At 38.3% G+C, this 25,020-nt stretch overlaps 1 protein-coding gene across 10 annotated transcripts; it reads left to right on the top strand.

Annotated features, from left to right (window-relative positions):
* Positions 1–1,811: 1,811 nt before the first annotated feature.
* Positions 1,812–24,876, top strand: TANGO2 (transport and golgi organization 2 homolog). 10 transcript variants are annotated; one of them, XM_083803529.1, is made up of 11 exons: positions 8,586–8,705; positions 10,164–10,274; positions 11,215–11,309; positions 12,178–12,252; positions 12,382–12,470; positions 14,380–14,499; positions 15,480–15,594; positions 17,166–17,236; positions 18,283–18,436; positions 21,163–21,267; positions 23,354–24,876. In XM_083803529.1, exons 6-11 carry the CDS (start codon positions 14,388–14,390, stop codon positions 23,472–23,474), a joined length of 678 nt encoding a protein of 225 aa, XP_083659655.1. In that variant the 5' UTR covers positions 8,586–8,705; positions 10,164–10,274; positions 11,215–11,309; positions 12,178–12,252; positions 12,382–12,470; positions 14,380–14,387; the 3' UTR covers positions 23,475–24,876. The 10 variants fall into 10 exon arrangements, with proteins under 10 accessions (XP_083659653.1, XP_083659649.1, XP_083659654.1 ...); XM_083803531.1 differs by lacking the exon at positions 10,164–10,274; XM_083803530.1 differs by lacking the exon at positions 12,178–12,252.
* The last annotated feature ends 144 nt before the right edge of the window (positions 24,877–25,020 follow it).

The following is a 25,020-nucleotide window of genomic DNA, read 5'->3' as shown; positions in this document are numbered from 1 at the left end:
TGCCTCAGGGGAGGCCCGGCGGGGGCGGGCCGCGCCCTCCCCTCAGGCCGCACCGGTGCCGTCTCCTCATTTTTTTTTTTAATTTTTTTTTTAAAGCCGGGCACGGTCGTTCTTCAACATTCATACTTGGGGGAAGGGAGGGAAGGGGATCCGTGCCCCCACCCCCGCCGCCACCACCACCACACGGCGGCCAGCGGAGGGCAGCAGCGACATCACTCGCTCCCTTCAGCGGTGCCCGCCTGCGGCCGCCTCACGGAGCAGCGGGTTCCTCCTGCGCCGCCAATTTTCCGATTGGACGGTGCCTTCGCGATCGCGCCCAGCAACCACAACCTCATTGGTGCGTTCCCGCCCAGACCCGCCCCTCTGGCTGGCCGCTCCGAAGCCCATTGGCCGGCGGGGCTGTCCGTCCGAGCGGGGCCGGGCGTGTGGCAGGGAAGCCGCTCCCCGCCTGCGGTGCCCCGCAGCTGCTGCGTGGTGACCGAGTGCAGCCGGCCTTACGTGGGATAAACCCAACGGCTTGCGTCCCTAAAGGCTCCGGTTCACGTCCTGCCACCTCCTCCGTCCTTACTTTATGTTCCTCGTTTAATTATTTCTAGCGTCTTTCCCCTCTGCCCGAACTGGATGCCAGAAATGGGGCTGCCTTCCAGTATTGCCCTCATCAGTGCTGTGGACAAAGGCAGCATCGCTCCCCTGTCTCTCCGAGATATCCCATATTTTAGACTTTAAAGGATTGCATTAGTCCCATTTACCACAGTATTACCCTGAGCAGTCCTGCTGAAGCTTTTATATGTGGTAACAGCTACATTATTTTCTAAAGTACTTGCCAAGCTATCTCTATCCCTGCATGCTTTGTTTCCAGATGTATTTTATTCACATTTTTTGATATTAAAATGTATTTTATTGGGTTGGGATGAGTTAAATCAGGTACATCACGTGATTCTGTAGCAAAATCAGTAATGTGAGCTATCATTTCAGCTACTAAGCCACAAATTTTACAGATTTTACCCATAAAGATCTTACATTACCACCTACACATGTAGATTGTTCTGTCTGGGTCATTGATGTCCCCACCTAAGCAAATAATTTTTGAGAGCTCTAAATTAAGATATTTAACCCATTTAAGGTATGCTTTATGGGTTCCACTTAACACATATATTCCAGCACTTAGAAGATGGCACAAAGTTTTGAAACAAATGTCAGAACTATTTCTCTTTTAGTTCTTCAGATTTAGGACATTTGTACGAGCTTTCCACTAAGCATCTTTTTTTGTATGTTTTTGTAATGCTTTCTAGAGGTTGTGTGCTCACAGCTAGTACCAGTATCTTCACTAAAAGTACTTAAAATGGACGCAGAATCACCACCTCCCTGGGATCAGACTATTCTAGTCTGACAAACAGGAACTATACTCGCATGACCTAAGACAGGGTCTACAAGGGACAATGTTACCTGGGCTGTTTTATTTAGAACAAAAACTAAACGTGGGAAATAGAAAGAAAGATCTGAATGGCTACCAAATCTAGTATGCACAAATCTTTGTACTGTGCTGAAGGCGACGGGCCCTTAGTTCCCCGTGCCGGGCCGCCTGGAACTCCCCCAACACCGTCCCCCCTCAGGCAGCAGCAGGCGCTGTGCCGCGGGGCGGGACCAAGACTCCCTCAGCCCGACCCGCGCCGCCCGGGCCGGCGGAGCCGCTGACAGGAGGCGGTGCCCAGCGGGCACCTGTATGCCAGCACCCCTCAGCGCCCGCCCTGAGCGGCGGAGGAACTATCCAATAGCATCTCGAGGAGGAGAGGTGGGAGACCCGTGCGTCCAATAGCCCTCGGCGGGCGGGGCACCGAGAGCCAATAGAGGCAAGTGTTGTTTTAAACTGGCTGTGCTGCCGGAAGCGGGCAGGTGGGGATGTGCGGGTGGTGGCGGAGCGCGCTGGGTGAGTGCGGAGCTGGGCGGGCGGGCTGCTGACGGCTGGGCTCGCGCTGCCGCCTCGCGCGCGGGGCCCTTCCAGCGCTTCCCTGAGGGGGCTGCCGGGCCGCCAGGTCCTGGCAGGGTCGCCAGGTCCTGGCAGAGTCACCTCGGCCTCGGGCCTCCCCTCCCGCAGCGCCGCCACCGCTGCGCGCTCGACGAGGGGGTCCGTGAGGCAGCGGGGGTTGCCTCAGGTGTCCCCGGGTGGGCAGAGATGTCGTGGGTGCCCGAGCTGCGTTAGCCCCGTGCGGGGGCTCGCGGGCCGCTCGGGGTCTCCGTGCCCGCTGCCGGCTCCCTCAGGCAGTGGCGCAGCGCTCGGTGGTTCCGCACCGAGCCCGCCCCGGTGCCGCGGCGTTCTGCTGCTCCCCCGCGGCTGCGGTCGCGTACCGGGGGGGTGAAGCGGGTCATGCAATGCCCAGCCGCCGTTTTGTGGGGCCGTGTGAAGAAACAGTCGCACAAACGCACCGCACACTACTGATTTCTTAGTTTGTAGGCATTGAGAGCACTGTGGGCTTCTCTTCTCTGAGGATTTTCTTGCTGATTACCTGAGGTCCTCTGGGGTACGGGAGCCCTGAGGCACCCCGGTTATCAGGGCGCTCTCTGCTGGGTAGCACACAGTTCTTGAAAGGTAAAATGTGTATCAGGAACTGGGCCTTTTTTTGGGTCAAATTTGCTACTTTTTCTGCTAGTTAAGTTGTTTCAGGCTTCCGCTGTAGTTCTTAGCAGCCCTTTCCAGTTTTAAGTGGTTACAGCAATACTGGTTTTACTATCTTAGTTGTCCCTGAAGCAATTTTGCTGTTTTTCAGATAGAATATTTATATGTTCTAACAGGTATATAACATATGTGTGTTAAAGCAGGTAGGCCTAATGTTGGTTTTGCTCTTGTGGGAGCAATTCCAAGCAAATCTGGTGAATCCTGATAGCAATCAGCAAAGCTACGTTTATGGGCATGTGTTTTCAGCGAGCGTGTTAACATTACATTGAATAAATAACTGTTAACAGCACAACTAACAACATCCTGCTTTCCTTGCCTCGCACCTCCTGGAATCAAAGCAATAATTTTGGAAGATCATTATTGTCTTGCAACGCTAATTTTCTATTTGCTATCTTGAAAGAAGCAAACATGCTTTTTCTCAAATAAGGATACTCTTAGTGCTTCTTTCTTCTACTTAACTGTTGGGTTTTGCTTTTTGTTGATTTCTGTCTTTCCCGCTCCCAAGTCTGTAAGGTGTCTACCACCCCATGACCGTACCACATTTTCTTCAGGGTACATTGTACGCTCAGAGTTGCTGTAGATGAGGTAGGGAGGACGGGATTAAAAACATAAATACGTAACTGATGATTGCAGTTTTTCCATCACAGGAAATTAAGCTTAAAAATCTAAGACCACCCGGACCAGGTCAGATCCAAAGCTTGTATAGACTGGTGTCCTGTCTCTAAGTATCTAGCAGGACATCCCCAGTGAAGAGGACAAGAACAGAGCAAGTATGTACGATTCTTCTGCTAAGTATTTCCTCCAGCAACTTGTAACTTAGACTTTTTGTGAGTAAGGAATGGGAAATGGATTTTCTTGTCCAGAAAGGGTTCCTAGCTGATTCATTACAAAAGGAAACCAAAGAATTGTGGAAGCTAAAAATAATAAATTGTCTTTGCGTAAGAGGAGAAAAGTCTGGAAAGGATTCTGGGTCTGCAGAGATGTGTCAGAGGAGAACGGTTACTATTGAGAAACTGGGGGAAAGGCTGTCCTGTTCCACCCCTTGTAAATGTTCCCAAAGTATAGTGTGCTGGCAGATGTTTACTGTTCTTTGTTTCTCCTGGGAGCTGTGCAGTGGACTTAACCTAGTAAAATGCCGGAGGAAGAAAACCGGAAGCCAAAAATAAAAATTAGTTTAAATCTTACCTCATCGGACTTGGCAATGGCATGCCCCTTATGTGTTATTTTCTGTTTTCATAAGTGTTCTAGTTTGCATTGCTGCCTCGTGAAGTGAAAACTCTTCACCTTGGTAAGGTTACAAACGTTAGTTTAGTTGTGAATTGTCTTTATACTGAACAACTGGAAAGGTGACAAAATATAGATCCATCTCTTCCCTCTCATATTCACGTAACTTTCAGAAAGGTACAACAGTAAATTAAAAGCATGCTTTCAAGGATGAAATATGTTCTGGAACAGGTCCTCTGAGTCTTAGGAGGAAATCCCACCTAATACCTGTATATGGTGGTGTTTTACCCAACAGTTCCACATATATGCACTTCTGAACTCCTATATATTTCATGTTGAGAAGCTACAATTAAAATCACTGAAAGGAGTCATCACCTGTACCCTCTGGGAAGTTTCAGATGGAAATACAAGTCTTGAAATGTTAGGCCTCTCCATTTACTTATAAGAATATTGCTGTTCCTGAAAAATCTAACTTGTTTCAGGTTTCAGAGCTCTGATTTAGTTAAAACTGTTTTCTTTTGTGTGTGCTGTTTCTTCTCTGGATTGCTTCGTGTACGGCTTTTTTTTTTTTTGGTCAAAATTCATCTTCCCTGTTCAGTCCTTCTCTGTAAGTCATTGGGCTCTGTCCCGTCGCTTTTGAAGCGGTTGTAAGCTCATGATTAATGTGATTAATATGACACACAGGAGTGTGTTAGACAATGGAAGTGCAAAATGAAACCAGTAAAATGCTTTAAAATACAAAATAGCTGTGATGCTTTCATGGGTGGGAGGTAAAAAAAAAAAAAAAAAAGTAGGTTCCTTTTAATGTAATCAAACGCCTCTTAATTTGAATCTTTATTTTGAAGTTCGGTATAAAAATCTCATTCTAGTACTGAAAGAATATGCATTCAGTCTTACTCTTTTATGGAAATTTGAGGGATATAGTCCTCAGTTGCCTTTAAACAAATGCAAAAGCAGTAGTAAAGTAATTTTAGATGTCGGAGTTATTGTTGTGGTACATAAAACAATCATAATCCAGTGATTAATGATCTTGAGCTGTCTTTTAGACTCACCTAAAGAACAGTTTTAGATCGGTTGAGAAGCAATTGAGATTGCTGTGGTAACTGGCAGATGTTATTTATGATGCTTCATTTGCAAAAACAAAATATGTAGCAAATGGCTTCATTTTTCAAAGACTGCTACTGGGAGACCGTAAGGGTAAAATGGTTTTATGCCAAATTGTGAACTGATTGCTTCTAATCAACCAGATGATGGTAGAACCCTATGAAAGGAGCAAACAATCTATCATGTCTTGTTCTCTTGATAGTGCTTCTAAACACTACTGTGTACTGGCAGGTATCCACTCAGGCTTTTAACAGATTATTAAAGCTAGTAAAACAATACGTGTATGGTCTAACTGAGTACAGTAGCACGGAATAAGTGTTAGTAACTTTAATGTCATTTTGAAATCAGCAGTGCCATTTGGAGCAGAACACTTAATTACAGGATGTTTGTAACTCTTGTCAAGCTGGCTTGTGTGTATTAGGCATAAGTTAGATAGCAGACTAAAAACATATTACAGAAATAGGAGATTGTTGCCGTCATTTCACGCTTGATAACTGTCAGTCTATTGACTAGGAATAATAAAGCTAGTTTTTATAGAAGCACATTATCTGGAGTGCAGTAAGTTTTTGCTGTCTCTACCTTATGATAAACTTTTTTTCCATTCTATAGAGCTTGTTATATTGGACAGGATGCATATTCTGACTTGAATTGTCTTCAGAAAGAAAACCAGAAAGTATTTGTTGTGCCATAACCTAGCCTTTTTTAGTTGAACTCTTTAATTAACAGGAAAAAAACCTGCTAAACCTCCTCTGCATATCTAAGGATAATTCTGAAAGTGCACTTTCTGCTGAAATAAAGCTAGAAAGTCAACTTTTGATCAAGCTTTGGACCTGCCATGGGATAAAGTTGCATGTGTGGAAGCCAGTGCTGACCTAAGCTTTTTAAATCCTGTTCCTCTCCTTGATATGTGAGAGACTGTCCTGAATGATCAGAAGGCTGAGCTGAGCACGTCTGCTTTGTAAAGCAGCTCTGTGCAATAGGCTTATCTCGCGCCTGTGGTTGCAGCACCCTCTTTTATGTGAGTGTAGACTTGAAAGAATGACACCTGTATGAAGACTTTTGATTAAATGTTTCTCTTCTCATCTCTATTGCTGCTCTGTCTACTGTAACTAACAATAGAAGTGCTTTATTTTACAGTCTAAGCTTCATGTAAGGTAAAAGACTAATGAGGTAATTGGAGTGATATCAAAAAACCTAAAAGAATGAAAGTTGAGTAACTGAGGTGAGACTACAGTAAGAAAGCTAGTCGCTGAAATCTTGTGTTCAACTACTTAGTCAAAGAAGGATTTTTGAAGACTGTGCTTTTCTTCTTGAATGAAAAGTGATTTTTCAAGAGAATTTTTTTAATAATGCAGAGCAATGAAAAGCACACAGTGGTAATCCAGAACAATCTTCCCACTCCATATGAATTGTGGTATAAAATTATATTATTTCTTCAGAAGCCTATTATTTTCTCTATGGCAGAATGAGTGAGACCTCAGTCTATTAATTACCATTATGTCGTTAGTGAAACAATGGTTCTTTAGAAAACTCTTCCTTAAAGAAAGTTTTATATTCTGTCAAAAGCTTAAAGAAGCGAAACAAAACCCAAAGCTAATGTAGTTCATAAGTCAAAGGATGGTTGTTCAGCTTCCATCTTGAATTCGTGTTGTTTTTGTGTTGATGACGATAATATACTGAAGCTAGTTTTTCAGTAAGCATGGACAATAGTCAGTATTCTGTCTTGTAGCTCTCTGCAGAAGCAAGCATTAAAATTTCTCAGTGCAATCTGATGTCTACTTTAGGACAGTCTCAACCTTGTGTTACCTGTTTGCAGCAGGGTTTTCTGTTTGGAGGAAAATAAAATGGAGCAGTAGTGACATAATCTTTGTAAAGATGCTCTCTTAGAAGCATTTTAGTTATGAAGGAAGTTGATCAAACACAGAACAATATGTGGCTTCTCAGTTAACCTGCTGCCCTTCTCGGTTTCAGCAGGAAGCAGTGTGTGTGTGGCTGTGTAGCAGGCATGGGTATCATGCTGCTAAACAGCAGCAGGGCACAGAGATCCAGGCCAATCTGCATTGTGTCTTCTCTTGTCTTGAAAGGAGCTGTGGCCCTGCAGTCAGGCACTGGGGTAACACTTGTCAAGTTTTTCTGTCTTTCTCAGCTCTGTCCTAAAATGTTGTAGCTATTCCTTCATTACCTGGTTGTCCGAAATGTGGATATTTAGCATTATCTAAGGTTTTTCCCTAAATTGTACATAACTGTGGAGTGACTTAGGTTCAGACTGGAAGGAGATAAAGGAGTTTCCTTATATTAGATTTTCTTTTTGTTATGCTTCAGCAGACAGCCTCTCTGGTTCTTTTCCTCTCAGTGTTTGTTAATTATCTCGTTTTGGCATATCTAAATTTAGGTCTGACTTAAAATACTTTATTACTTAATATATTAAGCTAATATCCAACCCTGGGTATAAAAATGTGGCAGGTGTTGCAAATCGAATGTCAACTTTGGTCAAAGAAGATACTGAAACACATTATTTGCCTCCTTTGCCAAATTAAATATCACTGCTGTAGTAAGGGGTAGCTGTGCTTTTTAGCTGGCATAAAAATTTGAGTTAAAAAAAAGCTTGGATTGTTTGTACATGACCTACAAACATTTATTCTTGTTTCAAGGCCAGTAGGTGGAGCCCAAGGTAAATAATAATTTTGATATTTGTAGTTATTAAAAGCACAAATGAATATTATTGAACTGTAATAACACCAAGCAGGGTTGATACGGTGAGAGACAGATGCTTCTGCCAGAGCAGTAATACCAAAGGATAATGATGGGTTCTAGAAAGGTTTTCAAAGTGTTGAGAAAATGTTTGTCTCTCCAGAGAATTGTGATGTTTTTTTAAAAATAAAAATAAATAAAAAAAAAAAGCTGCCAGAAGAGTTTGTGAGCAACAGTTTTTATGTAAGCCTTTTGTTGTCTGGTAGCTTTGCAGAATCAGCTGGGATCTCCTTTGAGCTGTGTTTCTGAAATAGCATGGCAAAGCTTAATAAAAAAAAAAAAAATCCTGTTCAGTGTCTGTATGACCTATGCAATAAGTTATGTAAACAATAATCTCTGAGATCTGCATAATTCAGGAAAGGCAGGTGACTATCCTTGATGGTAGGTTGGCCTAAAGTATGTTTTATTTACAGCTTCGGGAGTGTCTTTGATCAGGCCTTTTCAGCTTCTGCAACAGTCGCTTATTTTCATTATAGTGAAAGTATTTTGCCTTACTTAAGACCTGAAAAAAGGAGTGGTACTTTATTGTTAATGAGCAGATAATTACATGAGTCTTATGTATTGCTAATGCTCTAGGTTTTGTCAATATTTTCCTGATTGTTGTTTCCTTAGTACAATTCAGAATTATCCAAGAATCATGTTTAAACAATAGATTTTTTTTAAAAAAAAGTAGAAACTGTTTATTGAAACAAACGCACTTTTGAAGTCCTGTTTTATCTATTTTTATTGAAAGCTATTAGTGTGAACATTGCAATCTTTAAGCTTCAGCATAGAGGCAAGGTTCTCTTTTTATAATTTGCAGTGTAATATATGATCTTTATTTTCTTTGTAGGCTGTTACAGAATGACCTTGCACTGAGCATTTGTAGAAGAAACAAGACTAATCATCATTCTTCAATGTGCATCCTGCTGTTCAAATTTGACCCCCGACCAGTTTCAAAAAATGCTTACAGGTAAAGATTGTATAAAAAATTACGGAAACAGGTGTGTTTTAACCATTTCTTCTTGTAGCTTGTGTTTGAATTGTAGATTCAAAAGTCAGTATTAGGTATTCAGTTATGCTTGGGTAATGTCAAACTTTGTGACTTCCTTCATTGGAGTACTTACTGTTACCCTTTGATAACCCTTTGTTTTGCAAATATCAGAAGGTTTGGGCTGTAGTCACAGACCTCTTGATGATGGTCTATGATGTTGTGTAGGATGCAGCCTTTAAAAATTGTAATCCAGAGTTTCAAAGTCCTGCCTTCTGTTGTATCCTTTAAACTAAGGGAAGTCATCCTTATTGGAGAAGGACAGTTGTAGCAATAAGGTTTAGGAAAAGATGCAATTTCTTCTTGTAGTTTAGAAATTTCTAGTGCTTTTGTGTTGAAGCCAATAATTTGAATTTGGTCTGGAAAGTGCAAGGTAGCCAGTGGAGCAGAAGTATTAGTTATTAGTCCGCTCCATGTGCTAATTTTTCTTCTTTGTATATATACTGTGCAGTTCTGACATACCAATCAGTGGTCCACTTCTGTAAGCTAATAGACTAGCACATTGAGTCCAAAAGATGTTAAAGATGAGACCATATTGCTTGTGTAGTTTCTGGTTGACCTTGCTTCTTCCCGACAACAATACCTTCTTCACTGCATAGTTCACTGCTCTGTTCAGTATTAAATCATGGCTACTCACCACACCATATTGCACTTTGGTTATGACAGAACCAGCTTGTGAATAGGCACAACTGCATTCAAAAATACAGATAGGTGTGGTCAAGATATCCACATAGTTACTTGTCTGTGAGTTTGCTTTTGGGAAAAGTGATACTCGAAGATTTTCAGTTGCTGTTTGTCTTAAAATTAAATATTTTTCAAAAAATGCTCAGTTTGAAAACTGTGGGATTTGAAATCCTGTATCAATGTATAACAAGTTAGTACTGCAAATTTGGAAGCAAAGAGCTGTTAGTAAATGTCCTAGCAACCCCCCTCTATGTCCCCCACAAATCTGGCTGCAGTTAAAATTTTAGCTAATAAACTATATAATTGTATGACACCTTTAGCTGAAAGCTTAAGTCAAAACAAGTATTCGTGCTTCCAGGTAAGTTTGTATTTTTTTTTTTTACTGGTTACACTGATGTCATCCAGTGAGTTTCACTAACATTAAATTTCCCCTAACAATTTTGTCCCATTACAGGCCTTAATCTTTAAAGCTTATATCCAACATTAGTGTCTTCGAGCACATTCAGTAGATAACAGAAAGAGTACTTCAGGCTAGTAAGAAGACTGTCACATTCTATTTTCTGCATTTTTGCATACTGTATAGGTTCCATATTACTTTGTGACGCACAAGTATCAGTATTCTTCCAGAAACTTCCAGAATTAGTATGCTCTGCGCTTTTCATTTACTTGTTTTTTCTGCCCTTTTGTATTGAGCAGAGGATGCCATTCTATAGAAAGAAAGGATTGAGAACCAAAGCTTCAGTTGTCCATAGCGTGCATTCCTTTCTGTCTGGAATCTGCCTGAAAAGGGTTTGTTTGATGTAAATGGTACTGAACTAATATATCAATTTATTTGCTATGACTTTCTTTGTATTGCTAGTTAGCAAAAAAAAAAAAAAAATCAATTTAATGCCTCTGGGGAAAATCCTTTGGATTTAAATTATGGTTGCTTGCCAAGTGAATTTTCTATTTTATTTAAAAGTAAAATTCTCAGTAGTTTGCTTACAACTTTAGCCTTTGAGTCAAGTTGCATTGAGTTTGAAATTTTGAGTCATAGCAGGAAACAAATTGCTATCAGCGTCAAAACAGGAAAACATTGTGTTGGCCCAAATTCAGATATTTAGTAGTCTTTGGTTTCTAGAACAGTATATTGGCCGCTTTTTGTGAGTACCTAATTAAGCAAAAAGCTTACAGATCACCTTTTTAATACATTTATGAATCTGTCTTCCTGTACACTTGAAACTTGATTTTCTAGCCTTTGTGCTCTCTATAGGCCTATCTGTAGTGAAGTTTAGTGTTGTGACAGATGTTTTACTGTAGTCTATTATTATTGTCAAAGGTAACATGCTGCCATTATACTGTTTCAGACTACACTGTGTGCATCTTAGGAGTAAAATACATTTCAAGCTTCAAAGCTATAATCAGTCTTTTTATGGAACTGAATTATATTGTAGGAAATTGCTTTAATGGAGTGATTTCTTATGTTTTCATCTCTACCTCAACATTTAAGTAAATCTTAATAAATAAATTCTGATACAGTTGAATTATTTCAGCTATAAAAACATGTAAGTCTTTTCTAATTTATTAGATAATGAGGGTCACTTAATAGTATTTCTTTTCAGTATGATTAAGTTCCATAAAATACAAAATGAAGATGTTTTGAATAAGTAATCCTGTGTACTAAACTTTTGCTGAACTTTGGAATCTGTGGCTTTGAGATGGGGAATATTCTAACACTGGGAAACTTTCACTTTCTCTTGCTATTTAGGTCCTATAAACAAACTGTTCTCACGTTTGGGGTTATTGAAGGCAAAAATCCAATTGGAGCTTCAGGAAGTAAGAACTGATACAGTTCAAACTAAGGTAGAGATGTTTAAGTGAAATCTGGGGAAATAAGGCGCTTGCTGTAAAGGGAGGATATTAAGCAAGATGATAGCTTTAAACTAGCTGAAAAATGTATAGATCAAAGACTGGAATCGGGTGGAAGAGGGAAGAAATAATGCCGGACTGAATTGAATGTTATGACTATTTGGCATTGGAAAGATAAAACATACATACTCTGCTTTCCAAAAGGTGCTGTCTTTGGGCAAAATACTAAGTATCTGCCCAACAGGAAGGATGGCACTGAAGTACCAGCCGCCTTTTCTCTATAGCTGGTTACAACTGTTTCTGCAGCATCACCAGTGTGCATCTGAGAACTCATGATCATGTTGCACAACTTTATATTAATGAAGAGTTTGCAGGAAAAGTCTAAACCTGTGAAAAATGTCAGTACCTTTGAATGCTGAATAAAGAAATCGATTCTTGTGCTGTGGCTTGAAAACTAGTGAAAAGCGTATGGTTCAGTTTACAGTAGCAAACTTGGCTTCTGCTGCATAAATGTAATTGACGTGCAAGTGTTAAGAGGAACTGATAGTGAAGAAGATGCAGATGTTAGAGGAAACTAGTTAAGGAAATCTGCATGTTTCTGAAAGATGGCATTTTGTTAAAATTAAATATTAAGTAAAGTGGCTGGAAAGAATGGAGAACATTAGGGGAACAAATCACGCACACATTCTTCAGATAGGCTTCCTCTAAACCTGTGGGTTACATTTAGATTTTCTTTTTTAAGCTGTAACTTTGCATACTGAAGTGTGTTGATTAAGATTAAATTAACATCTTAACACTTGCAAGGCAAGAGATTGCTTTTAATTCTGTTCTTTGAAAATATCTGACTCATTCATGCAACAAGATTGTCTTGAGACCTTTCACAAGTCTGAGAGAAGGCTGTGGTCAGCTGTGATTCAACTTTATCAGAGTGATAAAGGTGAGATGGTAAGGTAAAGATAGTTTCATACTTAGAATGAGCTAATGCTGTGGCAAGGATTAGCTCCTGTCTGTACTGTGGAGTTGCTATTTCTAAATAATAGTATCTCACTACTCTTGTGTTCTACAGACTTATTCTAGCAGCTAATAGAGATGAATTTTACAACAGACCATCCAAATCTGCAGATTTTTGGGACAGCAGCAATGATATCCTTAGTGGTATGTAACTTTATTGTACTTCTTGTTTTAAGTAGTTTTGATACAGTTTATAAGGGAATTAGGGCGTGGGTTTTTGTTATGGTGGGGTGGGGGGGTTGCCTTGCTAAGAAATATGCATCTCCCTTATACTTCTGGGGAAAACATGTCATGAGTTTGAAAGAAGAACACAAGAACACACATGAGTTTGAAAGAAGAACACAAATTTGAATTTGTTTTAATATCATGTGGCTTTTTCCTTCCCAGTTTTATGTTCTTTAACTGATTGCAGTCCAAGCAGTGCAATGGAAATAAATTAATTTGTCCCTCAGAATTTAGCTTTGTCAGATACACTGAAATACTTATGTAAAAATAGATGGAATTATTCTACAGACTCACCGTTTCTAATACTGACTTGAAACCGTTAAACCAAACCTGAAGGAAATATTTTTTTTCCAACTTCTTATCAGTTAGCAATTTATAGGCTACAGAATAGTTTGTTGTTAATCCATCGGCTTATTAGATTTCTGTGTACAGTCATTTTAACAAAATGCTGTCAGTTTTCTGGTTTTCCTTTGTAGGGAATCTCAGATTTTTAAGTATGATCAATATTTCTCCCTTTTCTCAAACAGAAATGAAGCTCTAGAAGACAAAGCATTTTTTGCGTCCAAGTTTTTGACTTTGCAAACACTGTTTGCTGATGTTGTGTGTTATTACCGTTGGCAGGGAGGCCTGTGGGGATAAATTACTCCCACTGCACTGCAGAACTGAAGTTCTGGCTGACATTCCAATTTCATGCCAGACATTCTGGATGCTGCTTCCCCTGCTACACAGCAGTTTAAAAGAGAACAACCAAATAAAATTATCCTGAAAACTGAAGGGCCCTGATTTTTTTGTCTTTTATACCTTTTTCAGCTGTGGCTGTATTTGGCGTAAGAAACTAGTTCTCCATATTCTCCATTCGGTGGGTTTATCTCTGGAGAGCCTGTTAATACATCCTGAGTTAATAATTCTATCTCAAATAAAAGCATCAGTTTGGACCAAAAAACAATAAAAATCAAATTTAATTCTTCGTGACTTAATGAAAGATTTTATAAGCTTAAAAACAATGTAGGAAAACAGTAATTGCATATGTTTATCATTGGGCATTTGTCGGTATGTTTTTTCCCTTGTCGTGCCTTTCAGTTAAGGTAGAGAACATTAATAAAGTATTGTGAGAAACTGTGACATAGCTAAAACTTGATATTGAAGTTTTGGCTACTAAAGAAAGGAAGGAGTTTCTGAATAAGGATCCAAAACTTGTTGTATTTTAATGAAAGTACTATTATGACATGATTCAGAATTAAAACATTTCCAACAGCAAGCATGATATATCAAACCAGTTTTTTTTCCATTAAACACCTGCTGTTTAACATGAGCTTGCTGCAAATAGGTAGTGTTTTTCTTAACTACTTCTGTGCAAAGAGGTGTGGAAGTAGGCTTCATTTTTGCAGCACCAGATCTTCCTTCCTCCCCTGCAAAATTACTGTTACCTGAGTACAGAATTTTTAGTTACCTAATTTACTCTAAATTATTCTGGTTACTTCTAACGTTAAACTTGCAAACAACATTAATCTTCTGAGACATGATCTTGAAGTAAGAAATTCTGAGTCTATTTAGTTTTATATGGATTTTATAGCTTAAAATTTTGCTTTTACACTTAATTTACTTATTCTCTCTCATCTATTATTTCAGCAACAAGGAAAATAATTCTTAGCCCACAGTTGGGGATGGGTGATGTAAATGGGCTTACTTTACCTGTAGTAGTCCAGAAAGACAGTTTTGTACCTACTGCATTTTATACAGCCTGATCAAGACTCTGGATTTGCATTAAGAAATTCTTAACACAGATTTTTGAAAATGAATGTAATCTAACTCATACTTATTTTACTAGGTCTGGATATGGAGGAAGGAAAAGAAGGTGGGACGTGGCTGGGAATCAGTAAGAAAGGCAAGATGGCAGCCCTGACAAACTATATGCAGCCAAAGACAGACAAAAATGCAAAAGGAAGAGGTATGAAGGAAATGGAAAAAAGCATACAAGCAAATCCTAGTGTCCTAATTAAATCAAGTTATAATATTAATTTCAAGTTACATTACATTAACATTTTCAAGTTAAATCAAGTTACAATTTTAATTTTACAATGATACTTTTTGTAATTATTATTACAATATTAATTTTAACCATTTTATTAAGCTATAAAGTGATATGTGCTTTGAATAGGATTTATGAACAAGCTGGAGTCCCTGTGCAGGGAACTTGACTTGGATTATGATGTTCTAATCAAGCAGGCAAAAAATAAAACAAGATTAAGTGGAAACGTTCAGACAAGAAATACAACGCCAACTGTCTTCTCTTAAAATGATTATTCTAATTAACAGTTGGAACAACTAGACAAGGGTGAAGCTAGATTTAGATTACACTAGGCTTTTTAAATGTGTGTGCTCTTCAGATAAGAGCTAAGTTAGGGAAACAATGCAACTTGCATTATGGTAGATGCTAGTCTAAAAGATTCCTTCTCACACGATGAATTGGAGTGGCAGAAGTAAAAGGAGAACCTCCTCTGGGAGAGCTCTTTTAAAAGTAAGAATAGTTCTGCTTCTAACTGCTATATGATAGTACAATGGCAAAACATCATGTTACATAGAGAAACAAATGAACCATGTCATCTATATTTTATTTTAATGTCATATATAAAATGAAGTTATGGTAAAGAGGCGAGAAGAAGGGCACATCCAGCAGAGAAGAGTTAGTAAATATGAACTCTGTAGAAACAAGCAGTTTACTGAGTTCTTCAGAATAGATGTCAAGCTCTTAATTTGAATGTGGTACGATGCTGTAAGGCTTTTAAAGGTGTTTAGATGTTTTTGTTTTTTTTCCCCACTGTTGTATCCTCTTGGTGGCAGAAATATTGTATATTGCTACTGGTTTTACCAAGTCTGACAGAGAAGTGAGTTTACATGTTCAAGTTGCTCCATGTACTTCTTTCTTAGGTGCTCTTGTAACTAACTTCTTGACTTCAGATATGGACAGTTACTCTTACTTGAAGAAAGTTTCAGTAGAAGGACATCTTTACAATGGATTTAACTTAATAGCAGCTGACTTCAAGTAAGTCTACAAACATCATGATTCAAATTTCAAAGGAGAAAGATAATAATACAAATACTTGTTAGCACATAAGTGTAACAATATAGAATCTTGTTACAAGCTAAGGCAAGAGCTCTTTCTCTTGCTAGTAGGCAGGTAAGAGCCTATTGTTACTCCTGTCATAATTCCCTTTTTAATCTTTTAAATACTGGAGGTACATCTTGTATACTAATCATCGCTGCAAAATGTTTTAATTCTTTTTCCTAATGGCCCATAATTAGTCTTTCCCCTGAAGGCTGTGTGTGCCTTCTTTGAGAAGGCAAAACCTTGGCTCCATAATTTCTCTGAAATGTAGATGCTTCTGTTTAATTATAAAACTCCTTATCCTCCCTCCATGATTTTTCAACTGTCAAACTCTTAATCAAAGATTTGGTTTGTACTTATGCATACTGTATGCTGTAGGTTTCCTGACTTGTAAATAAATAAAGAACAAACAAAAATACTATATTAGAAAATGCCAACGAATCTTATCGAAAAATTTGGACTTGACGGTGCATTGCTTTTCCACACAGTTGTTTCTGAACAGCTACCATAACCTCAGGTTCTTGGCTGGTGAGCCATAGTGACTTATGAGAGAGATCAGAGTTTCAGCATTAGAGCTGGAGAAAAAGCTGGCAGCAAACAAGTGTGTTAAGCATCAGAGTTCTGGAGAATGTTATTCAGAACCTGGGAAGCTGGTCAGCTCAGCGGAATATACTTGACAGAAGCTGGTTATCAATTAAATACATGAGGAATGGGTAGGTTGTGAGTGCTAGAAATGCTGGCAATGTGGAAAAATGTTAGAATATGATGAGAGGGAGAATAAATGGGGAAATAGTTCAGTCTTTAGCAAAAAAGAGATGCATCTGGGCCTATTACTTGTCCATGGAAAAGAAGTTCAAAGCTGCTCTTAGTTGTCCTTAGGGTGAACAGGGGCAGCTCTGGCAAGTGGAGAAAAAAAAAAAACAAACACAGATTAAGATGGTAATGACTGAATGTCTCTTGAAGAGTATTGTCTATTGCGGTTATGTGAAAACAGCCTGATGATGCATATCTGTAAATTAAAAAGACCCTTTCTGTGTCCTGTCATATGGCTGCAAGTGGACCTAAAATTTGCTTCTGCCAGATGGAATGGTTCATAGTGGTGAGCCTCTTAGGATGCAACAGTCATACAAAAGAGCTGATGGCAAAATGTTATTTGTTGTGACGAGTTATCCATTTTTAAGCCCCTATCAGTACCTAAGTGTCCAGTTATTTAAAGCATGAAGACTTTCTTCTTTTCAGTAAGCCTGCCTGCTTTCTGTGCAGCCGTTCTGAATTATATTACTGTTGTGTTTAAAAATGATAATGTTAACATTTGACAATGGTAATGATAAAGTTTTTCAGAGTAGGAGAGTAATATCATGCATCAATTAATCCCTGGGCTGTGGTATCATAGTAGTAACAGTGGGGAAAAAAACATCTTGTGGTGTTTGAAGGCTGCATGAAATTAGCACGTAATCAAATATAGAAGCTGGTGGTTTTTCAAGGGGAAATTCTTGTTTGTTTTTCAGTACCACCAAAGGAGATGTAATTTGCTACTATGGAAACAAAGGAGAGCCAGAACCCATTTTCCTAAATCCTGGTAGGTTTGCTTCAGAAGAGTCTGATTATGACTTTCTGTTACTTTAACGAAATCAGAATATAGCTGTATTGCTCTAGTAATTTGGCTATATAAGCATTGTCTTCACTAACTTTCTTTGTATTCTTTAAAAATGTCCTTCAAGTCATTTAAATATTTGCTAATACATGTCAGTAAAGAATTAATATTTCATAAAAAGCTTCTATCCGTATCAGTGTGCTCACTTCCACTGCAATTACTGGCATGTTACTTAAATAATTATGATTGAAGGACAGAGGTCTGTCTTGAGGAATGGGATTTTTAAAGATTTGTGGGTTTGACCCTAACTTTTTTTTACCTTGCGGTGTTAAGAGCATGGTGGCATTGTGCTCACCTAGCGACAGTTGGCTTTAAAACAAATTTTCATCCTTATCAGGTAAACTGATTTAAAATATTTAAAATCTAGTCCTTTGCTAGTCAGTTACATAGAATAATACTCCAGAATTCATTACCAAATAAGACAATTTAAGTACTGAATATTAGCACAGAAGAATGCTTAAGCACAGCCAAATGTGATGTTGCTTGCCCTGGGCTTTATAGTATGTATGTAGATTATATGTAGCTAGTAGTCCACAGCCATTGGACTTTAACATTTGATTATTGTTTTTAATTCTTATCATATAACCTCCTTATTACAGATTTCATTAATTTCATGACAAGTAAAGCTTGGAGGGTTGGAGTTCCTTTGTAGAAATGAACAATATCGTTATTGAGAGTTACTTTGTGCTTAGATTGTGTAATACCCTGAAGTTTCTATTACTGTTATGATGTGGGCAGGGAAGCTTTGATATTTCACACCACAGTGTATGCTGTGTTAATAAGTGTTGAAAATCACAAATTTATCCCATTTTAGTAAATGTAAAGTAGTGATGCTCTTGGGTGTTTTTTCTATTAAAACTGTCAGAAGTAGTGGTCCAGAACAGTTGCTGAGAAAAGGTCTATGTGTGTCACTCTTAGTGAAAATAACAACTAATTTGTTTGTCTATTTTATTTTTTGTATGCATGTACAGGAATATATGGATTGAGTAATTCTTTGTTGGATACACCATGGAAGAAACTTCAGTATGGGAAGCAGCTTTTCACAGAAGTGATCAAGAGAAGTCAAGACCTTGCCAGAGAAGACTTGGTACAGGAGCTTCTTGCAGTGATGAATAATCAAGAGCCGTAAGAAAACAATATTGAGTTTGTTCAAAATGCAATGTGACCAGTGTAGAAGCTGCATAGAAACTATCTTGAGTGTAAAAAGAAAAAAAACTTTTGCCTTGTATTAATTGACTTATATCTGGGGACTGAAGGGCAAAATTTCATCTCTCCAGAGACTGAATTTTAAGTGTTTACAACAGAAACAGTAAATGCTACAGTTACTGTCTTGCTGCTCGTAGACCACACGCAGACTTCTCTGAGCTGTTTTCCCTTAAAAATTGCATTTCTTATTAAGGATAATGAGTGCAAGACAAAGGATGTGTATGTTGCTTGCCATGGGGTTTGTGGAGGCTTACTGTAGTTTCAGGTTCTTGCTACATACTACACCCTTGTATACATGAGCCTGTTTGTGTTAATATCTGCTAGCTACTCTGTGTTGTTAACCCTGAGTAGACATCGAAGGCAAAGGAACAAACTGTTTTCAAATAGAATTAATTGTCTTCCTCAAAAGTGCTATTTTAAGCTAAATAGGGGAAGGAACTAAGGGAGTATTTGCGTAGTGTAGCTTTAGGCCTCTGGTCAAGGATGTTCCTAAGAGATGAGTTTGAGAATCTGAGTAAGGTTCCTGCATTCACCATTGGCTCAACAGTAAACCTGAGCCTCTAAGTTAGGTATCTAGAAGCAAATGAAGTTGATAACATTTGAATGTCCAGACATGAAACTGGGTAAAGGAGGTGCTGTGGTCTAAATCTGCATCCTTGCTCACTGTCCAGTAACTTGCATGTCTAGCCTTCCTTTGACCTATCTAGAAGGAGACTTGTGTTGAAGTCAAGCTGATTCTGTTATATAGACCTAGTGTCCTAACCTTAAACTGATTTTTATGCAAACACGCATTTGTGGAATTTTTAGCAATTTGGAGTAAATGTTTACTTATAAACTTAGACATCTGAGCAATGAGTAGTAATTGTGAAGTCTGCTAAATGATCTTAATTACTTTATTTGATATCACATCAAGTGATTTTTCCAAAAATTGTTAGCCTGTACCTTTCACTGGTTTAAAAAAGTCTAAGATACAATGCAGTCAAAATAGTCTTCCCTTATTGTTCAACACTTCAGTACGATCTTATCTGAAATCATCTTAATAGAGAATGGAAATACTTATGGAAATCAATATTTGAGATGAAGTCTGTAATCTTTCCAAAGCACATGTTGGGAATGATTCTTTTTAATAAATTTGAACATATTTATATGCAATAGCTTTGAACATTTGTAAAATACCTTATTGCTTGTTTTTTATGATCACTGTTACAGAAATTAAGTGGTTGACTTACTCTTAGAATTCTGTTCCTTCCTCCTAGATGCAGGTTTTTGTCCCTCGCCTCCATTTTCCTGCATTAGCCCTGGCTTTGACTGTTGTCAGAGATGTATTACAACTCCTGTCCTTAAAACTGTTTTGGGCCAATAAGCTTGAGACTGGGCTTAGTATACGAGAACTGCTAGTGGTGGAGTATGAGATGGAAGCTGTCAGTTCTCACAGGCTGAAGTCCCATGCTGTACGTGTTCTCCATTGCATCATGGAATGCTCCAGCCACATGCCCACTACAGGAGTGAGAAGAGCTTAGTTCTCTCTTCATACTGGAATTGCACCTATTCTTGCTTTTCCCTCACATGGACACCCCCAGCTCCTCTTTTCCACCAGAACAAAGAAAATGAGCCCAATTTGGTGTAAAAGCCATGATGAATTGCTTAGTCTCCTCTGCGGAGTGGGACGAGCTCTGAAAATGGGGTTGAATTGATCTGTGTGTTTTGTTCTGCCTTCTTCCCCTGTACAGCTGATTAGGCTGTTAAATTTAGCCAGAGAATACTGGGTCTCACTTTAAGAGAATACGTACAAGTGGGTCTGTGCTAGGAGGCACAAGTGTGATATTCTTCAAGATGGAAGAGGCTTAAAAATCAAACAAACCTGTTGCAGTGATAGTTAAAATGAACTGCAATTTAATTGGGATCTTTAGTTATTGAAATAGGAAGCTGTAGTTGTGGCTAGTATGAGAATATTCTGTTGATGTGAATGGAAAGTCAGGGATATGGGGTTGCTGCAGTAACCTTTTGTGGCCTTAGCAACTCTTCTGTGGGATGCAGGTACTTGTTCGGTTACAATAAACGAAGCTTGATAGTCTTTCAAGTTAAGTTACTAAGTATCTTTCAGTCTTCGATAGGATTATGTATCAAGAGATTATACACAAGATCACGTTTGCATTCTGCTGCATCTTCACAAATTTTAACGTAAGAGTTCTCATAGGTATCTTCCAGGTATTCCATACAAAAGAAAAAGAAGCAGAGAGGTCTCTATTCAACACAAAGAACTCCGAAGTCTCAGTGGAAAATGCATGTTTGTGACATGCCTCAAATTGCTTGATCATTAACGTCTTAATTGAGACCTTAGGGGAAACTAAAATACACAAAGACAATGAAAGAATAACAAAGAAAATGAAAAACTTCTCAAGATATGAAAAATATTTAAGTGAGACAAAAGTTCTAGACTTCAGAAATCTTTTGGAAGGAGCTGACAAGCTGTTCTATATTTTTCTATTCACATAATTTCAAACACAGTTCACACTTTTCTCCTTTTTGATCTTACTTTTATTTGCCAGCCACACAGTCAACACGCGTCTTAGTGCAAGAGAGGTGAATGCATGGGAGAATTAAAATAGATATCTATATTTTGTACTACTTTACAACTTTTTCAGTCAATTACCTGACCCTGCGATTGAAGACCAAGGGAAGGAGTACATACGTCCTATATTGAACAAGTATGCAGCTGTATGTGTTCGTTGCCCAGGTTATGGAACAAGGTAAAATTTCGTAATCCAATATAGATGTGTACTGAATCACAGCATATCAAATCGAAATTATGCTGTCATCAATTTTAACTACGTAGTGACTGCTTCAAACTTATTCAGATATGAAGTGTAATTTAGTAAAGTACTTTCTTGCACAATATTCTGATCTCTTAAATATGCTACTGATCAGCACTTTAAGTACATGTTATGATTCATTGTTGGTGGGAATGAAGTTATGAAGACACAACTTCAGTTTGTCCAAAAGAAGATAATGCAGTTCTTCTAAATGGGAGAATTTTACCATCCAGTTTCTTTTTGCTAACATTTTTGAAGTTAATGTTTACTCATTTCCATTATTCTGCATGCTATATAGCAGCCCTTCCTACCATATGGTCCTCCCTTTTTTCATATTTCTTTCACTGCTTTTCTCCCGTATCATCTCAAATCCACACAATTAGTCTAAGCTGCAAGTGTTGTGAAGTCATACCCAAACTGCAACAACATTTCACACTTCCCCAGGCAGCTTGTTGTCAGCTACCTTTGTCATCTGGGATTGTCCTGTTTCAGGGAATGCTAGCATCTTCTAACTGCCAATTGAGTATTGTCAGACTGAGTTCCTGGCTCCCCAGTGTAGTAACAGATCTGACCACCTCTAGTTTTGATCTTAACAAAACATGAAAAACTTCAAAATCATTTTTTAGCATAAAAATAAAATGATCTACGCTTGAGCAATTTCAGAACCTATTTCTCTTCCAAGAGACAGAATGGTGTCATCTGTGCAGCTAAGCAAGTCAGAGGTTTCTTCAGGCATATCATTGTTCTATCCAGCTGCCATTTTCACACAATGAAGAACTATTAATCTTCTTGAAAGGATATGTATTTCCACTTCCCCTAACTGGTGCTTCAGTTTCTACTGGGTTTCTTACTTCTACTCAGACAGTCTACAGAAGCTGCAAGAAGAAGAATAGTATAATGTCTTGCATTTAATTCTCAGAGGGACAAAATCAAAGGTCAACCCAGTTTCTGCTTGTAGGGAATCCCTGCTCTAAGACTACCAATGACTTTTTCAGATTCTCTGGCTTAGTCAGCCATTGCATTTCAACTGTATAGATGTAAATTGATAATCAGAGCGCTCATTTCAGTATGTATTTTAAGCTGGTATTTCTGATGGCAAAAACTGAGTCTCTGTAAAAGGAATGTCAAGAACATTTAAATATGGAATAATGAAGACTTCAAATGCTAAAGAAGCATTTTCATACACTTGTACCACAGGTTGTAGTACAACTGTTTCAAAGGAAACAGGATTATTTCTGGGATATCTCTTGAAATACTGACGTTTTTCTTGTGAATTAACACTATATTTCAAGTCTTCCCTGCTGCTATAATTGTATGCTCACTTATCTTTCCCTTAGTAACACTGCTTAGTGATTAGAGATTGTTAATTAGGCCTCATAGTGTTCTTCTGAGGAAGTTGAGCACTTCATATGAGCAAACAGCTGTGAAATGATTTGGAAGACCACCACATCATGGTGGTGGGGTAACTCATGCTTCAGCAGTCTCCCTGGCTGGGTACCGCAGTGTCCACAGAGAAATGTTGTTAGCGTACATGAAAAAAATCTGCTGACAGAGTAGTACAGATGCATGAATGGAATCTGCTTTTCATGAAAACTAATTTCCTCTTCAGAAGGTTCCTACAGAAAGAAGAGCTTTTGTGATCATAACAATGTGACGGTAACAATGATTTTTGAATTGTAATGGACAATTCATTTGGAAGGAAAGAATGAAGGAGTACTGTTGATATGAGTAAGAAAAACTTACACTACTTCTGACTCACACATACTTGGCACATCAGGAAAAAAAATCTTTTTTAATCATGCTTGTCAGCTGCTGCAGCTGCAACAGGCAATCAGAGCAATGGAATGAAGGAAGAAGGGTCTGAAAATGACTATTTGAACTTGTCAGGGTGAATTCTGACCTGCTTGTGTGGTGATGATGTGGTCAAGAGAAAAATGAATTAAAACCTTTGGGGGTGGGGAATGGGACCCTACAAATTTACAGAATGTGTATAAGGCTTAACCTTCTACATTTGTTGTTTCAGGACTAACACGGTTGTTCTCATTGATTCAGAAGGACATGTTACTTTCACAGAGCGCAACCTGGTCAATGCAGATGTCAGCCAGTGGGAAACAAGCACCTATGAATTCGAACTGCACACGTAACAACTTTCCATTTGAATGCATTGTAATAAAAGCAATGAGAGAACAAGCTGTTAAGCTCCAGTAAATGTTTTCTGCCAGCCTCCAGAAGCCAAAAATAGCAAGAAAAACAAAAGTTTATTTAAACTGGTAGCATACCATATTAAAGTCACAAATCCTTTGCATAAAACCAAGTTTCTTAGAAAACCAAGTTTCTTAGTATTCTTATATTAAGTAGCAACTTATTTAAAAATCTGTTTCTGATTGTGTGGCGTTCTATTCTAGCTTCGAAGCTTAAAAAAATTACAAAAACCAATGGAAAGTACCAACGTAATACTTCTGGGTATGATCCAGTGTCTTGCTTGCATACCATTAATTTATTTTGATTTCAGTTGGCGCTGAAAATGCATGCAGCTTCTTGGAGAATCTGGCTTAAGCTAACTTTTCCAGTCTAAATTCTGTTTAAAACTTAAGTTTTATTTGCACATAGAGTATAAAAGAAATCAGCTACAGTTCCATTTCTGTTCACAGATACTTCTAATTTCTTTGTGGGCAAATACAACCTTATTGTATGATGCCTGAAACCAATGTCTGGAAGTCATAGAACATACGTGCAGAAGGGATCATGAGGCTTATATCACCTGCCTCCAGGGCAAGGCTGTCTTTGCCCAAGACGCCAATGATTTGCTTTTTTCTCTTTTTTAGGATTTGTTAAATACTAAACATGCTTTCTGTTCAGAGAAGGGGAAACATTTGCTGCTTTTATTGTTCTTACCAAACTTTGCTTTCCCTTCAACATAAAATTTTAAGATTGTATAGCTGATACCAATGTGCATTAAATAAATCTTTGTAGCATTATGTGCGTTAGTAACATCTAAACTTTTCAGCAGTGCTGTGGTGCACTGTTCTGCCCAGGGAAGGCGGAGCGGGGGGGGGATTCTTTTTGGTTTCTTATAAATAGTACAGCAATCTTAATTCTTAATGGATCTTAATTCTAAAACTTGATTTGAGAGTAGCAAAGTGTTTGAACTTCTTCTACAGTTCTATTCATTGGAAACTTGTTAAAAAAAAAAAGGCAAGCTGACTTGTTTATCTTTGAAAGGAATAAAATTATCTGTATGGTGACATTTTGTTTCCTGATAGTCTAATTAGCAGTATCGTTTTCTTCCCCAGCAGGCAGGTAAGGAGTTTGCAAACAGAAACTGAGTATGAGGTTTACTTATATCATCTATTTTGTACATGTGCAATTTTGCCTTCACTTCTTTATTGGTGTAATATGTCAAAACTTGGAATGACTGCTCATATTTTTTAGTAAAATAGCTCTGTTGTAAGAGTGTTACTGCAGTTTTATATTGCTGAAGAAGTTGGATATTAAGATGTGCTTTGTGTTTCCTAACAGCTGTGAATTAAAAAGCTATTTAAATGCATGGTTTTCAATTATTCAGTGCCAGTGGTAGGTGATGGAAGGATTCTAGCTAATATGAAGATATATTAAAATCTTAAGTCATTTTGCTGCTATTGGTGTTCTGAATTTATTTACTTTGAACACTGAATATTAAGTTAATAATGG

The sequence above is a fragment of the Anser anser genome (assembly GCF_964211835.1).
Source record: "Anser anser genome assembly, chromosome: 18".
Lineage (NCBI taxonomy): Eukaryota > Metazoa > Chordata > Aves > Anseriformes > Anatidae > Anser > Anser anser.
The sequence above is the reverse complement of the archived record's forward strand: the minus strand, read 5'-3'. Positions and strand labels throughout refer to the sequence as shown.

Excerpts from the sequence above, each read along its gene's own strand:
- TANGO2 (XM_083803523.1), top strand. The coding sequence starts at position 8,650 with ATGTGCATCCTGCTGTTCAAATTTGACCCCCGACCAGTTTCAAAAAAT. Across the intron at positions 17,237-18,282 it reads ACCCATTTTCCTAAATCCTG|GAATATATGGATTGAGTAAT; the intron begins GTAGGTTTGCTT and ends ATGCATGTACAG. Across the intron at positions 21,268-23,353 it reads TGCCCAGGTTATGGAACAAG|GACTAACACGGTTGTTCTCA; the intron begins GTAAAATTTCGT and ends TTGTTGTTTCAG.